The sequence below is a fragment of the Schistocerca nitens genome, chromosome 6 (genome assembly GCF_023898315.1).
Source record: "Schistocerca nitens isolate TAMUIC-IGC-003100 chromosome 6, iqSchNite1.1, whole genome shotgun sequence".
Lineage (NCBI taxonomy): Eukaryota > Metazoa > Arthropoda > Insecta > Orthoptera > Acrididae > Schistocerca > Schistocerca nitens.
This window is the reverse complement of record NC_064619.1, coordinates 449,703,622-449,721,950: the sequence shown is the minus strand read 5'-3', so window position 1 is coordinate 449,721,950 and position 18,329 is coordinate 449,703,622. Positions and strand designations below refer to the sequence as shown.

The window sequence follows — 18,329 nt, the reverse complement described above, 5'->3', positions numbered from 1 at the left end:
GTCCTCGCACAAGTAACTGTAAATATTCTGTGTTAAACATGCACTCTGAGACGAATGATTATAATTTCGAAAAAATTAGATGACTGATTTACTTAAGAGTAAGAGCTTCACCAACTGAGCAAGTCAATAAAGCTTTGCTCCACATAGGACCCTTATGCAAGCAGTTATTCTGTTTTGCATTGACTGATGGAGTTGTTGGATGTCCTGAGGGATATGGCGCCAGAGTCTTTCCAACTGGCATCAAAATCCCCAGCTGACTGGAAGGCGCTGCCCTTTAATGCTCCAAACGTTCGCAATTGGGAAGAGATCTGGCAACCTTACTGGCCAAGGTAGGGTTTGACAACCACGAAGACAAGCGTTTGAAACTCTCGCCGTGTGCGGGCGAGCATTATCTTGCTGAAATGTAAGCCTAGCTCGGGATTTTGATGATATAACGCTCTAATTGGACAGAATTTGGAACAAATCTATGAATCAGTGCCATGCTGGATAATTGCTTGCATAAGGACCAGGGGTGGACCAATACGTTATTGACTTGCTCAATTTGTGAAACTCTTTCTTGCGAATAAATCATCACATTTTTATGAAATTCTACTCATTTTTTTGTTTGTACATGTACATCTCATCTACCGATATCCATCTCATTCGGATAATTCCTTCACAAGCGTCATTTTTCTGTCTTAGAATGTAGCATGTAATTTCTAGAAATCCTTGCCCTTTCAAAACTCTTAGTTTTCACGCTACATTATTCTCTGAACAGAGATGTGCCAATAAGTACTGCGATTCTTTACCCTAAGAGACCTACAATAATACTTCATGTGTCCAATGATAGTAATTCAGCGGCCAAACGGACTAAACAGAGAAACCTATGCGTGCGCGCTGTTTTCTGCACCCCATAATGAGCAGGAGGTCTATGTGGTATCCTCATTAGCCCTCATGCAGCATATATCTACATCCAAATTTTATTTTCTTCTAGCTCAGGGAATAATCAATATTCGCTGAACCTGATTGTGGCATGTACTTCACACCATGTACTTTCTGTGCATTATTTCTTTTCCTTTTTGCATGTTCCAATAGCTGACAGAATCTGCCTAAAGTAAGCTGTTTATAGCAGTATCAGCATGTCTTCGAAAAAGAAAGATATTTCTTTTTGTTTTCAGTACTTTTGGTGCAGAAGCTGTTCAGCATGTGCTATAATACACTAATATACCCTACACTATCATATGAATTTTGCTGACTGTTGCAGATATTTTAGTTATTTTCCAGCATACGTAGTATTTACTTTGAACGCCTCATAAAATTTGGTGAAACACATCAATTTCTTAAATGCAGTATTACAGTCTTATTTTGTTCTATAACAATGCATTGATTACCAATAAAAACTTCACATTCACAATGTCTGAGCTCAGGGCAGGGGATGGTTTAGCTGATAACCAGTTGTAGTTGTCCAGCGCTGAAGTAGCGTCTATGATCCGTAATAGCAACAGCCACACATGCCATTCACACTGTTGCCCTCAGCAGTACACTCACAGTAATCAGTGGTTTGTCTGAATCGAGATACTCATTTTAAAATATTAACGCTGACGTTTGAAATGCCCAATTTCTCCGTTGCTCACGAACTGGAGTGACCAATGAGTCGAGTAGCGAACAGATGCAGTCATATTGGCCCCATTTCCTATCGTGTCCTTCACTGTCACACTTAGAGCCTGTCTCACAACATCACACACGCGATAAGCGAATCGATTTCATTCTCCCTGGTGACATGGTGCCTGGTAGCGCTCTGACTCTAGCATAGCACTTACCTATAATTCACATACCAATGAATTCAATACAAAATCTGAATTGCATATCCGATCATTGGTTCCAACTGTCAAAGTGCTCCCTTTACAGTACACTATGGTCAGTGTAACTGAGTCCAAAGGTTTAAGTTACAAATCAGCACACACTCCACTGCAAACTGAAAGATTTATTCTGAAACATCCTGCGTAATAGATATGACAATAGGCAACCACATACCAGTGGATATTTATTTGGCTTACCTTTCTGCATTTGGCTTTCGTGCTTGCGACACTTGGCGCGCCTGTTCTGGAACCACACCTGCAAAATACCAAAGGGACATTCAAAAACGGACATATATCCTCCATATCTAGGAATGAACATACCTACCTTACATTGTGACACTCTGAGTGAAATTATTTGAACAGCAGAAAAAAACACGTCACAATGTGTTCGGTATGTTGTATGACTAACAGTAATACAAGTTATCAGTTACAGTTTCAGATTATTACACTTCTTCCTTGTTCATTTTAATTGATGTTCATGACAGGACGCGACTGTGCTGGATACCAGTGAATGTGGGAATAGAGATAAATGAAATCGAAAATGATGGAAAATATGCCTGCATGGGAAACTGTGGTGACCCCCTACCCCTACCAACAGCCATTTCGCTGTAGAGGTACAGGATCAACAGGGTCATGTATCAATCAAAGGAAAATAGAAAATTAAAAATTAGGATTTCTCTTCTCATGTCATTAAATCATTTGGAATGGAGAATAAGCTCGGAAACTATACGGATGGCAAAGTAAATCTGCAGTGTCCTTTGCAAAGGAACCATACCAGCATTCGAGTCAGTTACCTTAAAAGGGTAGACATGCGCGAAATCGGCTCAAGAAATCGAAATTTCTTTTATGGTAATTTCAAATGCTTTGTAGTTTTCTTTGTAGAATGAGTTTTGTTTCGTGCAAATCTGACGATAATTTTCCGAGATATTGTCAATTTTACAATACGTTGTCCGTCAAGTGCCACACCCATTTTCATGTTACTGTAATATTTCGTGCATATGACCTCGTGGTATGGTTGGTTGGTTTTGGGGAAGGAGACCAGACAGCGTGGTCATCGGTCTCATCGGATTAGGGAAGGATGGGGAAGGAAGTCGGCCGTGCCCTTTCAGAGGAACCATCCCGGCATTTGCCTGGAGTGATTTAGGGAAATCACGGAAAACCTAAATCAGGATGGCCGGACGCGGGATTGAACCGTCGTCCTCCCGAATGCGAGTCCAGTGTCTTACCACTGCGCCACCTCGCTCGGTACCTCGTGGTATGTCCTTGTGATGTTAGTACCTTTGATTTACATTTCAATGGTTTTCCAGACTGTAATCAGGGTGATAATTGAACGTCATTTGGCAGCAGACGGTGATCACTTCGTTTTGTTTATTTACACACGTGAATTACTGTTGTGATTCATTTCAGCAAAGGGAATATCTTTGGCGAAAACTTCTTTATTCAAGATTCAGAGGAAATCAATACAAAGTAATAAAAGCAGTAAACAAAAAGATGTCTGCTTTCACGTACTTCAAACAAGAATGAAGTTGTACGTAAAACTTGATTCTGTGTTTGACTGTCACATAAACCTTCAAAACAGAAAACTGTGGAAATATTATAACTGACTTGAAGATTCTGAGTGAATTTATCAGTTCACATACACGATGTAAGGAGTGTGGTGATATTATATCTTTGGGTGAGAACAGAAATATTCGCAAGGCTATTGTGAGTCAGCTAGTTTTAGAATGTGCCAAGTGCAAATCTACTGCGGCAACAACGACGTCTAGCTTAGGTCCAACGATGTTATATGACAATAATATACGCCTTGTACATGGACTCAGATCAGAAGGCAAAGGTATGCAGGCAGGAAAGATTTTCTGTGCACTTTTAGATGTTTCTCAGCCTCCCACGTGATTTTCAGTTTATAATAAAGTCAGGCCACGCCACTCGACTGATAACCCGTGAAGATTTCATAGCTGAAATAAGCCGAGAAATCCTGAAATCGCAAATAATAAAGTCATTTGTTCAGCTTTCATTGAGGTGTGTAACTTCTCAATGAAAACAGCAGCTCAGCAAGCGATAAATTGAAACACCGAAGATAATTCCACACACATAACAGCATGTTTTGATGGTTCATGGCAGAAAAGAGGGCACACGTCTCTCAAAGGCATCGTTTCTGTCACATCTTTTGACACTGGAAAAGTTTTAGATGTAGAAGTGATGAGTAAATTTTGCTTTGTTTGTCAAAATGACCCAGGAGCAAGACACATCTGTGAAAAAAATTTCAGTGGACCAAGTGGGGATACGGAGATGGCTGGAGTACGAAATCTATTTCAGCGCTCTGTCAGTGCAAGAGGTGTCATGTACACGCAATATCTCGGTGTTGTCGACAGTAAAGCCTTCGCAAAAATCTGTGAAGATAAGCCACATGGACTTGACATTCAGATGCATAGGACATGTTCAGAAAAGACTTGGCTCAACGCTGAGAAAGCTTCTAAAGAAAAGGAAGGAAATAAATTAGAAGATGGAAAAAACTTGGAGAAAAAGAACATCTTACAAACTGTGAAACAGATAAGCTGCACGTTTGCTATGGCTTAGCCGCTGCAAGTTTGCTATGGCTTAGCCATAAGAAGGAACTGTAATGATTTGGAAAATATGAGAAGAACTGCATGTGCAATATTTTTCCATAAAGTATCAAGTGATGAAGAGCGACAACACAGCCTTTGCCCAAATGGTCCTGAAACTTGGTACAAATATAATAGGGCATTATGTTCTGGTGAAAATTATGAACACGAACACTCTACTCAAGAAGGACTTACATTGAAAAACTCAAAATTTGAATGAAAGTTTGAACTCTGTAATTTGGAAACGCCTACCGAAAACGGTCTTTGTACACTATGAAACTTTAAAATTTGGGGTATTAGGTGCTGTTTTGTGTTTTAATGGTGGAACATCAAGAAAATTGAGATACTGGAGATACTTGGAGTAAATGCAGGTGCAATCACTAGACTGGCGTTGCGTAATATCGATTTTTCAAGAATTCGTAAAGCGGACATAGCTGCTCTCAAATGCACAAAAGAAGAGAGAAAAAGAAGAAGAGCCAAGAACAAAAGAAGGGAGGATGCCTACAATTCATATGATGCTGAATATGGTGCATGAAAATATTAATTACATGTACTATAACAAAAATTTGTAAGTAATACACAAATAAAACTGTAAACCAAGTTTTCTGAAAACTACATTTTTTATCCTGTAGGTACCATTATTTCCTGAATGCTTTGTCACAGAACGTTGAAATTTTGTGCAGTTGTTCCAAGACAACAAATGAACAAACACATGCACATTTGTCATTGTGCGTGTATTTCTTTTGAGGTAGGCCAAAAACAATTACAAATTTTATAAAAAAAACCGAAACCAAATGTTTGAAAAAATATCAAACGGTCTCTACAAACTCGATGTGCCTGATTTTGCACTAGATTAAAGCAGTTATTACTGAAAATATGAATACCAAGTTTCAAGGTTCTATGTTTAATAGTTGGTTCAGAAAAGGTACCTGAATACCTCAGAAAGTTGCACTGCCGGCATAGGGAAGATGGCTCGCGCCTGTCTCCCCTTAGGGAAATCGTTGCAGACTACTCGATAAGGCGTTACAGGGATTTTAATGTGGTTGAATGACTTAACCATTGGTCCAATTGGCTTAGGATGAGAAACAGTACTTAGGTGTAACAAATCAATGATGATAAATGGAAAAAAGCAACGGTATGGTCCTTGCATTTGTCAGTTGGTGGCTGAGTGGACAAGTATCAGACTACAAAGACAAGGGTTTATGTTCAGTCTTTCTGTCACTTACCAGCAGATGTAAACTGAGGCAATGAGGTCACTTTAGTGTTTCACACTACTACACTGAAAAGTGTGCATCTAAGCCTATTTCATTTCTATTGTAAGTCCTTTTTCTAACAAATCGAAAATTTTGTCACTTTTTCATGTTCTAAGTCTCACACTAAATTTCACGTCTTACACAACATTTAAAGTATAATCTACAATACAATCGTATAAAATTATCTAGTGTATGAATATACAAATTATACAAAAATACACTAAAAATATCAGTATAGAAAACACACTATATTTATAGAATTAATATGTTAAGAAAATTTAGTTTCATGCGTTAGTATTTCGTTCTCCATATCCTTTTAACCTTACCTCTATATGTTCTAAAAACAGGTTTATCATTTAGCATTGACAGTGCATTTTTATAAATTTTTCCCACATTTGTGCCAAGTAAACTACTTTTGTATCTAGCATTTAAAATACTGTTAACTTTCTTGGCATATTTGTATCAACAATTTCAGAATCAGAAGCTTCATGTTTTTTATTGATCCTAAGCTTCGATAGTTTAGGAAACTCAAGTATCTTATTCATCTTTGTCAGTAGCTGATAAATTTACATACATAACAAACGCATTAAGACACATCTTGGACATTTTCTGACTAATAAGACAAGTTTTGTTCCCCATACATTGCTATATAAAATCTTGAACATGGCTGTAAACAGCAAGTGTAAAGCGAAAGTCTTGAAAATTACGAAAAAACCCTCAAACCAATGTTATGTAACACAGGTTTACTACAATACTTGACCTTGGTTTCAATAATTATAAAATTATCTTTTTCAGAAGGAGAGTGTGATGTCTTGTGAACTTCACAATCTTGTCAACTGTACTAGGCTCTTAAGATAAGGTACCTCTGTACAGAGGGCACCATGTGTGTAACATGCCAGAAAAGCACAAATAAGAATGTTGAGTGGCTTACATAAAATCAATTGACAGAAATTGCACATGATTAACCACAAATAATCAACAAGTGCCAAAAGAATAGTGCATAATTATCGAAAATTATAAGCTTATTATTAACACCGCTCTTTCATAAAGAAGACTTTTTTAAAGCAAATGATGCTAAAAACGAATTATTTCATACCCTTGTCTCAAAACTCATTATAGCAGAAACAACTGAAGCATAATAATAATTACTTCGCTGGCTATCCGCCCTTACTCATGGCCATTTGACAGCTGTTTACTGGGTGCATGTACTCTGTTGAGGATGTCATTTACTTCACATACACAGTTTCTTATGTCACTTATTCAGCACTAGATAGTTTAGATTACAGTCCAGTTGTCATACTGAAAGAAAAATCCTATATGCACAACTATTTTATGATATCATGTCTTATTTTATATTGCCACAGCTGTAATTAGAATTTAAAAAAAAATTAGCTTCATATGTCATCTCTGCAGCAAATAGCAGTGGACGAATTCCTGCTTCATGTTGATTTAATGCAGAAGTTTCTTGCTTTCTACAATCTGTTATAGAAGTGGAGTAGGTAATGGTAAAATCACATTACAATCTTCTTTAATTAGATTCCCTTTAGATTTTCTATTTGTTAACTAGTAGTTTAATCTCTGTATGTTTTAGTTTAGGTTTTCACACACAGTAATATTATGATGAATCTTAAATTTCATTTAATAGCGAAAAATTTCAAGTTCCTTAACCATAATCATTAGCTGCACACTGACTCCTTTATATATAATTTGTCCAACAGATGTTGCAGCTCTCTTTTTTCCAACTGAAATTTCTGATATGTGTAATCTTTCCTTCATAGCTATTTGACGTTTTTTGCATGCTGTTTTTGTACTCTAAATTGCAATAATCTGTATATGTAATATCACATATTTTACAAGGTTTAACCTCTTTGTCACTTCTAGGTAATCGTTCATCTGATATAATTCCTGGACCACATTAAGAGTAGCCAGGTAGATGCATTTCATTAACTGATCCTTCACCATACAAAACTGCAGTGCCTGTGTTAGTATGATTACAATGAAAAGTTCCTTATGACATGCATGCATGTCCAAAGGAATAGGCACTTTGGCGACTACAGCCGGTTTGAAAGACATGAAATGAATTCGCAATTGCGAATAACGACAATAATCAGCATAGAATGGAATGACAACAATGAAAATCTGTGCCGGATCAGGACTCGAACCCGGATTTCCCGCTTGTCGCGATCTGTCACCTTACCATTTAGCGACACGTGCACGACTCTATGTCACCAATCATGCATATACGATCTATACTTGTACATCCATTATGTATATTCCTATACAGGTCAGACACTGTATTTGAAAGTCGCTTGCCCAGTATTGGCAGAGAAATACAATATTGCATTGCCTGTGTTATTCTGATTACAATACAAATTTCCCTTCGGGATGTGTTCATCTCCAAAGGAACAGGCACTGTGGCGACAACAGCCATCATGCGTAACTGCGAATTCATTTCATGTGTTTCATAACGTTGAAAGAAGAGACTGTAATACGATCTTCCACTGCAAAACAGTTTTGGAAGAACAAAATCAGTATTTCGGCTCTCTCCGTCATTTTCCATTTCGGTGTCATTATGGTCACTAAGCTATTGAATAGATGATTTCAAGCCACTTACTGATTTTATGTAAGACCAAAACATCTTAGAGTTTTTAGTTTAACTGACAAAGTCGTGAACGCTCCTCTCATATTCTCCTTACGCTCATTTCTGCTTCGTCCAGCTTTTGTGTCTCTACTAAGTTTTAGCTCTTCTTTCATCTATGAAGAAGCTGTCTTTGTTTACGTAGTAGTTTTCTAGCACAGCTATTGAACCAAGGTGGGTCTTTCCCATGCCTTCATGAATTTTGAAATTTCAAACATTTAGACAACTGGTGCTGCAACAGAAAAACATCTATTATTGCTTAATATTGGAATGGTATTAGAACCAAATAAGATACCTTTAGGATTCTATAGAGATTATGCGAAAGAACTTGCTTAGCAGTTTACTGTAGGTCGATGGATCAACCAAGTGTACCTAGTGACTGGAAAAAAGCGCAGGTCATTGCCGTTTTCAAGAAGGCACATAGGACAGATGGATTTCATATATCATTGATGTCAATCTGTTGTAGAATTACAGAACATGTTTTATGATAATGTATTATGTTGTTTTTGGAGTATAAAAATCTCCTCTATAAAAATCAACATGGAGTCTGCAAATAGAGATCTTGTCAAACTCAGCTCACTCCCATGAAATTCAAAGTGTGATATCATTGGCACACAGGTTGTTATCTTGCAGATAGAGCTTGATATGTCGTTCTTATCAGAACAAAATTGGATGTAAAGCTGGTTTTAGGATGTACCAAGGAAATGTGATAGGACTCATGTTGTCTACAATGTATATAAATGATCAAGCAGGATGAGGAAAATTTGATAAATGTTTATTTTGTCTGTCTCTGTTGCGTGAATACACAGTAGCTGGTGTTTATGGGGATAGATAGGTATAAAAGAACTCCAAGATTGAGGAATCTATAGGTTTGTTAAAGGAAAGAAAATGATTTATGGAAGTTTGCAGAGCAATGTAAATGACATATTTTAAATATTCATATTACTGAATTTTTTGTAATGACTGCATTGTGAAGTTTCTGTTTTATTTAATGAAACTATTCTGCAGTGACTGGATATAGAGTTTTTTATACACCTCTATAGTGTATAATATATTTTTTTTAAAAATTCGTTATTATTGTCATAAATCTATTTGGCTCTTTGACATTGAATAAGCAATTGTACAATCTTTGATGAAGTATTATTTATAACACACCTTTTACCATAGTAACATCTTTTTCCTGAACTTTATAGTTACACATTTTAGTTATGAATTCCATAAATTCTTTCATAATTTTTCCACTGTATTAACTTTTCAACTTTCTTAAAACTTTCATTCATATCTGTGCATAAATATTCATTTTTCGTATTATATATGTATAAATCTGGATCTTTATATCATAATTCAATATTGTATTCACAGTTTGGTGTTATAATATTATAGTAAAAACATACATTAGTTCTTTTAATCAATCTGAAATAGTGATATCTATAAAAATTTGTCTACTAAGCAACATTTCTGTCTTCTGTATAGATACTGCTGCTACATCCTCATTAATGATTGTTTTGCTCTTAATCATGATAAACTCCTCTGCTTATAACTAGAGCTACTCTATTTTCTGAGAAAACCTTCTTGATATTCTTAATTTGATCTTTATTCAAATAGGATGGTACATTACCTAATGATGAAGCCATAAACCTAGTGGATCAAGAAACCATAAGTTTCATCTGTTTGAATGCTTTCCTAAGCTTATATTATTATTTGGGATTAAATCGGTTTTTCATAATCATATACTTATTCTTTAAATCAAGAGATATGCATAAAATGCTGACACATTGTTGGATATATAGACATGAAGTTAGAACAGTTATAATTAAGTTACAATACCTAAGGAAAAAAGTTTGTCGCTTACTACATTTTCACCTGTCATGCAGTAAAACTGTAGCTGCCATAAGACATGACATTTTAATTCATTATTTCTTTACTACTAACATTGTTTCCAACACATTTTGTAGACAGTATCTATATATACCACTGAATGTACTTACAAATTTATATTTTTATAGACATATGGTTCAGAAGATCATCACAAATATTGTGGTGTTGAAAAAACTAGCTTTTGCTTAAAACAGAAAGCAAATTAGCCAGACTGTAGTTATTCTGTGTGTGATAATGTGAGCCCTTCATGACTCCCAACAAATATTAAACATAATTTTCCGAACTATTTCTCGCTTATATGCTCAAGATCAAAATTTTAACACATTAACTCATTTGTAAAGTAATCAGACATTTGGAACTGTTTTACACAATTGAGATCGATATTTAAAGAATCGCAGGTGGGAGACTTATAGTTTTTTTTAATAGATTTTGTACATTTCTGTATGATATACTTTGGCATATTTATGGAATCATAGATTTTACTTTAAATATATCATGACACTACTGTAATTTAGTGTGAGACAACTAAAACGAGAAGTTGACGTGATTTGGTAAAGAAAAGGGGTTACAGAAGGTATAAAATGGGGTTAAGGGTACATATTTGTGTAGTGTGAGGCTAAATGCAGAAATAGTCTGATAGCCCTGCTTTGTAGCTACTCTCCTTTCACCTTCAGAATTGATATGTATGTGAAAAAGTCAAGTTTCACTATAGCTCAGTGTCTACTCTGAGCTGTAGGTGCTCCTGAAATTGGCTGGGTAAGGACCATATCTAGTACAGGACAGTTGTGTTCAAGCCTCACTTGATGATAGTGTTAGCTATTCTTCCGATCACCATTTAATCTAGATTATGAAATTTGAATCTCTAGGCAGGAATTTTCATATAATACTAGGGTCCCTCCTTCAGCAACATGACATAGCTATCAGTGTGTGGTGATTCTAACAACTTCCCCTTTCCTCTTCATTTCAGTGTAGCACTTGCACACAATGGGCTCAACTCCCTCTGGTACCATGAAAGTTTGGCCCCAACACATGTCCTTTCTTCTTGTCTCTTCTTCTAGTCAGTATTTTCCACAGATTTCTTTTCTCATAGATTCAGGGATGACCATTTCATAGATTTTCTTATCTGTCCACTTAACACTAGCCATGAGCTAACAATAAGTTATGGTGCTTTGGCGATCCAATTTCGTCCTAATTCAAGTTGCATGTGATAAAAGGGAAAGTGATTTTTTTCTCTTTCTCAGTGATGATAGTGGAAAGCTATTGGTTTCATACCTGCTTGCAGAGACTTCCAGCAGAACTACTTTGGAGACTAAGTGTGAACCGAGATTCCAACATATGAAATGCGTTATTGTAATGAATTTGGATATATTGAGACAAATTTAATTCATACAGCAGAAAGCAGCCTTCAAGGATTCAGCAATACTTCCTCCATAAGAGAGAGACACTAACAGAGATGCATAGAAATCATCACAGAACAAAACAATGCATTAATAATCACTTAAAAGGCAGAGGCATTATTGATGCGCTACTAAATCTGGGTGATAGACACATAGACAACATTCCGTTACACTTATGAGTATTTCTATGCTTGCAAAGGTGATACTGTGTGTGTGGATAATCTCACGATAGGTCAGAGAGATCGGAGAGTAAGTTGAATGAATCACAGAGCAATTGAGGAGATACTGGAGGGGATGTGGTGACTTTTTGTTACGTGGCTCCTGCACGACTTTCACGTGGCTCCTGCACGACTTAGTTGCACTTGAAAAATGGTGGCATCTAATTTGTAGTCGACCTTGTGAGCTTCTGTCCAAAGTAATGGATGACAGAACCCTATTAAGACCCAAGGAGACAAGGGCCATGAGTTCATCACAATGACTGCTGGTCTCTTCCAAATGCACTGTCTAATTATTTGAATATATGGGAATCGGGACAGTGTAACTGAGCACCAAAATGTTATTGTAAACTCGGAGTGGCTGGACGTCTGCATGTTCGAACCTCAAAAAATGTCTCATACCAACTGCCTGGGAGCGTAAGGGGCAGTGGTCGTCAGGACACAGAACACAGACAACACCTTCAGCACACAGATGTTCCTCGTCCTGCCTTCGTGCCAACTGTCTCGTGTGAAGTGTATTTTTCTTTATTTCACTGTGCCTCCTTGAAGAAGATGAAGTCTTTCAAACTTTTGGCAGAATTTAAATGGAGCCCCCATTTTGGGAAATAAGTAAATCCTTTCGTAATGATCGTATCAAAAGTCAAAATCCGGTTTACTGCTTTCTAGCCCCTATTGTCTCCTTTTTCTCCAATGTTTTACTGAGGGACTAATTACAATATAAAGTTTTAGATGTTTCGAAAAATAAAAGCAACATAAAAAACAAAAGTTGATCAGGGGTGTTAATCGTAAGTAACGGATCAAAATTCTGTACGGATATGTATGAATTTTTAATTACTTGTCGTCACTGTCTTTATTAAAGACACTGAGCGAATACTCATGTACACATTCCGTCCAGAAATTTCCGTGACTGATTTTATTCCAGGCATATAAGTGGCATGAGCGCAGTAACGTGGTGGCAGCTGGAACTAACAACTGTATACTCACAAAAAAGACGGGGTTTCGACCAGTCAGTTGTGAACAGGCAATGTCAAATAATAGATGTGCGGCTGTAGCAAGTTGAGTTGTTGGTTCACGGAACACAACGGAGCTACATCTCTAAATAACGTGTTGTAGGCATTCCCCGTAATGTTTTGAGGAGGAGAAAAGTGAGTGACAAGTTTATTGGCTCTAAGCACTACGGGACTTAACATCTGAGGTCATCAGTCCCCTAGAACTTAGAACTACTTAAACCTAACTAACCTAAGGACATCACACACATCCATGCCCGAGGCAGGATTCGAACCTGCGACCGTAGCAGCAGTGCGGTTCTGGACTGAAGCGCCTAGAACCGCTCGGCTACAACGGCCGGCGACAAATTTATTCCGCACACCTTGTCTTCTGAACGAAAATGGCACGTGGGTGTCTGCCACGACTTGATAAAAGCGAAACACGGACAGTTCTTTTCTGGAAAAGTCATCACGGCTGTCTACTTGGTTTTATCAATATGAACCTACTATAAAACAAGAAACTGCAATCGTTCGCATGAATGGTCAAAACTTTTCCGGCATAACCCGCATTCAAGCCAATGTGGCAAACATGTTGAACAACATCCCAAAGAAGGGCTTTTCTGACCATTTAACATGGTAGTATGAACGTTCCGTCCATTGTACAGAGTTAGGTGTGTGTGTGTGTGTGGGGGGGGGGGGGGGGCTGGAAGCTAATTAGATCACCTGAAGCATTGAAACTGTGGTGTCACCGCCAGACACCACACTTGCTAGGTGGTAGCCTTTAAATCGGCCGCGGTCCGTTAGTATACGTCGGACCCGCGTGTCGCCACTATCAGTGATTGCAGACCGAGCGCCGCCACACGGCAGGTCTAGTCTAGAGAGACTACCTAGCACTCGCCCCAGTTGTACAGCCGACTTTGCTAGCGATGGTTCACTGTCTATATACGCTCTCTTTTGCAGAGACGACAGTTTAGCATAGCCTTCAGCTACGTCATTTACTACGACCTAGCATGGCGCCATATTCAGTTACTATGAGTGTATTCTGAACAGATAATATTGTGACTCATGTACCGTCAAGAGCGACGTTCATCATTAATGGATTAAAGTTGAATATCAAACTTATTACGTCCGCTTTCTGAATTCTAATTCTTTGTCACGTTCCAGACCTTACGTCAGTATAGTTCTTCCCTCCTCACGCCAGCCTGCGTGAGCTAAAACGCGTGCATTTTGGCCTCAACTAGTGCCAACACAACAGAAACCACCATTTTAACTTTTCTCTAATTCTTATTAATCCAGACCCGTAACATTTTGGACTGATGTGACATGCTTTTCAGCGCTTGATGAGGCTGCCTAGGGTCGTTGTTTTACAACTTTAAGTCAGTGAGGTTGGCCCGTGGCAGGGAAGCGAATTTACGCACCCTTATTGTTACTTCTGTTTAAGGTTTATGATTTCGCTAATACTTTGTATTTTCCTTTATTGTCTGATTTTGGTTCGTATTATTTTATGTTTGTATAGTTTTGGCCTACATTTTTAGTGCATGCACGACTCACCTGCACCCTGGCCTCGCTCAGCCCCAGGCGCTGGCTCAGCTCCTCCCGCATGAAGGCGTCCGGGTAGTGCGTCTCGTCGAACAGCCTCTCCAGCTCGTTCAGCTGTTCCAGCGTGAAGTTGGTGCGGCTGCGGCGCTGCTTGTTCTGCTGCTGCTGCTGTTGGGGAGGCGGCGGGGGTGGTGCGGAGGCTCTGGAGGCGGAGGCGGCGGAGGCTGTGGGCACCGGGGGCGGCGGACTGCCCCTCAGCTGGGACTGCGGCTGCAGGCGGGACCTGGCCGACAGCTCCTCCGCCTCCTCGGGGTCCACGTCCGCCTCCAGATCGCCACCTGCGGGCACAACAACCGTAACACACTGCGCTCAGTTTGGACACCACCCGCAACACATGTGCCTCCTAGAGTTACATTTACTTTAGTATAGGTACCAGTAACCTTTGCAACCTTGCCTCACAAACGGTTTCTAATCAAATCAATAAACCCCAAACTCTAGGTTCTTCAAACAATCGATCTTCCACGTAAAAAAACAGCTTGTAACGTCTGATTGCTTTACAATTACACATAACTTAATGTGTTAATAATTTGATGTTACGCACGTAAAACGTTTATGTTTGAAGACACAAAATTCTAACTACGTGGGTTTTGAAACTTCCTGGCAGATTAAAACTGTGTGCCGGACCGAGACTCGAACTCGGGACCTTTGCCTTTCGCGGGCAAGTGCTCTACCAACTGAGCTACCGAAGCGCGACTCACGCCTCGCCCTCACAGCTTTACTGGCGGAAGTACAGCTGTGAGGACGGGGCGTGAGTCGTGCTTGGGTAGCTCAGTTGGTAGAGCACTTGCCTGAGACTTACAGGTATTCCCGTCAAAAACAAGCGGGCTTGCTGGTGGTCTGAAATCCAGCTCAGCTGGACGCATTATTGGCCATTTTTACAAGAAAATCTGACCGTTAGGGGGCCATCACCAGCCATGGGAAGAGCAGCAACATAGCTCACAGTGAGAGCAATGCGCGAATTCCCAGGCTACATGTCAGATGCCGCAGGACTGGAATTTTTGGGCCCTCCACGAAAACTGGTAGGTGTGTTACCCAGCGTTGGATGGCATTGGAAATTGAGCCCACCAATGACAAAGATTACACGACAGGAAATTCAGTGTTCTGAAGGACAGAGCGAGAGGAAATGAACAGAAGTGCAGACCGGGACTGTGGTACAAATGTCGGTTGAGAAATGATCAGTGAGCGATCAGTCGGAGAGCGGTGAGGAATGGACAGTCTATTGGAAAGAAGAGGACAACGGTCATTCAGTTTCAACTTTCAGTGACATAGATCAATCGTTTGTCGACTGACATCACTTAATGGCATCCTCATTTTCTATTTCATATTAGATGGATTCCCCTGTGGCCCAATACTTGAATATATAAGCATTCGCCTCTGTTTTCCTTGTCTCATCTCAGTGCACCAATATTATGTTGAAATAGCCCCCTTGTGTGAATCACTGCAGATAATAGGCGTCCTATATGTACACAACAACGCTGCCTCTCCTGCCACGGAGGACTCTACCTTGTAATGGAAATGGTCACTAGAACATCTTTCACTACGTATAGTACTTTTCAACACATTCAAAGAAATCGATTATTCGACACGCTGTACGATACAGAGAAGTTCGAACTTGTAATTCCGCATTTCGTCTATTTTTAATGACATCAGTAAAATAGTTTTATACTATTATACACAGAATATGTGTCCAAACATGGATCTAACATAAATTAAATTAATTTCATTATTTTTCAACAAACTTAACTATTTATCATAGGTTGGATTTATTTCGAAATTTACTTATTCAGTTTTATTTCCATCTTCTGTCATCGACATTAAAATAGTTAATTACAATCTTTTAAAAAAATAGGTTCAAAGAAAAGTGTATTGATAAGTAATACAATTGTTATGGAAAGGAGGTTCCTTGTTCTTCTTAGCGAGTAGTTGTGACAAGCAGTTGTGAGAAATTGACGGGAAATTGTTGGATTGTGTGTCATGTCGTATTCTGAGTTTCAGACACATGTGAATGTTGAAACTGTGATGTCTCATAAAGAAGAGATTAAATACTCTATGTGAAAGATAAAATGCCTGCAACAAGTTACTTCAACGTATATATTTTAAACCAAAAAGCTGTTTCTCCTCGTACAAGCAGCAATAGACGTCTAGTTATTGAGCCAATAAAGACGTCGAAATTCATCTAATGAAGCCGATGTGTTAAGTAATGAAAATTAATGAACTGATTTTTACCAAACTCTTTATTTTATGAACAAATTCCTCTCATGCTTGTTCTCAGTGTCAGAACATATCACTCAAACTGATGGAAAGAAATAATTCACGAAGTCTGTTAGAAAACTAAGTAGCAGAATCGAGAAAGAGAAGTTTGAACCTAGAGACGGGTGGAGCAGGAAGTGTGGAGTTGAGCCGCCAAGGACGCCACTTCAAAGCCGTGGAGCACAGGGGGTGAAGGCTGCTGGTTGTTAACCCGTAACCACACTACACCAGAGGAGATTGCCACACCACGCCAACGTCGCATCAGCCACAGGCAAATAACGCCAAATTCATCAAGTTGTGAGATGATGGGGTTAATCTCCACTGATAACTTTCTCAGTTACTGAATCATGTCCATGGCCAGTCTAATGGATTATGAGATTGTATTTGTATTGTTGATCTGTGAATGACAATAATAAGTGTCAATTTTTGCATGTAATTATAACTTTTGAATTTATTTTATTGCATTTTTGGCGCCAATTGTGGGGCCATTTGCATAGCAAACTCTTATAAAGAGTGCCCAGTTGTGATGACCATTCAGACACTACTCTGGAGACTGTAGTTGCACTCAGGGGGTTGAGATTGAGAAGGTGGTGGAGACAGGCTGATGGGCCCTGTGGAAACACTGTTGACAGTAAAAAATTCACTTATTTATTCCCGGTACATGACGTGTCACGGCTGGCATAGGCAAACATGCCTCGCTCTGTTGCCCCTGGCTGGCGCTTATTTACAGGCGATAGCTTCCACCCTAGATGCTGAGTAGGCATCCTGCAATGATGACACAAGGCCCTTGGTGGCGTATAGCCCTGGTGGTCCCACGGCTCTGCATGCGTCTTCCATTGCAATGCGGGTAGACAGCTGTGGGCAGAACTCCACTCGCTGTCTACCAGGTGCCAGACGGCAGCTGGCACTGAGGAACTAAATCCCAGTAGGACTGCCATAGACGACAGGTTGGCGGGGCTGTTGCACCAACTCCCGTGAGGAACTTACTGCTGGCGGTGGCAGGCGCAACCTGTAAACTTATTCTGTATCGCCCTACCGTTCGGTTTGGAAGGTTAGCCTCGGTATTGACATCATTTTCGGTTTGGTAGCTGAAGTCGCTATTCTGTACGCTACTGAGGCCTGTTATCGATCGGTGCCGATTTCTCGTCTACTGTGCCAAGAGGTGACGAGGTATCGGTAAGGCCATTCATTCGGCTCAGTGTGGTTTGATTGTGGAGACAATCTGTTATTTTAGAAATATTGACAAGCGAAACTCCCAATCGCACCCCCCTCAGATTTTGTGGTAAGAGGGCCTGTCAAAAACTGAACACAGATGAAACAGGAAGAATGTCTACTGGACTGTGGAAAAAGAAAAAAAAAAGAAGCAAAATAGAAAGTGAACGGACAAGAAGTGCAACACAGATCATTTGATAGCACAAATGGCGTCGTGGTTTCACCGTGTGAGTCATACATACCTATTCAAGATGATGTTTAAAATAGGTTTTTCAAACAGAATAGTAATGGGGAATATGGTGAGAGAGATTTCGACGAAAATACACTCCTGGAAATTGAAATAAGAACACCGTGAATTCATTGTCCCAGGAAGGGGAAACTTTATTGACACATTCCTGGGGTCAGATACATCACATGATCACACTGACAGAACCACAGGCACATAGACACAGGCAACAGA

At 39.3% G+C, this 18,329-nt stretch overlaps 1 protein-coding gene across 1 annotated transcript in view; it reads right to left on the bottom strand.

Moving 5' to 3' along the window:
- LOC126263399 (short stature homeobox protein 2-like) overlaps positions 1-18,329 on the bottom strand; it is a 122,522-nt gene that overhangs the window by 81,590 nt on the left and 22,603 nt on the right. The window contains exons 2-4 of the mRNA XM_049960494.1: positions 14,582-14,685; positions 14,360-14,515; positions 2,037-2,094 (exon numbers count right to left, since the gene is read on the bottom strand). Coding sequence (XP_049816451.1) covers positions 2,037-2,094; positions 14,360-14,515; positions 14,582-14,685 — 318 coding nt within the window. The remainder of the gene's footprint in view (positions 1-2,036; positions 2,095-14,359; positions 14,516-14,581; positions 14,686-18,329) is intronic.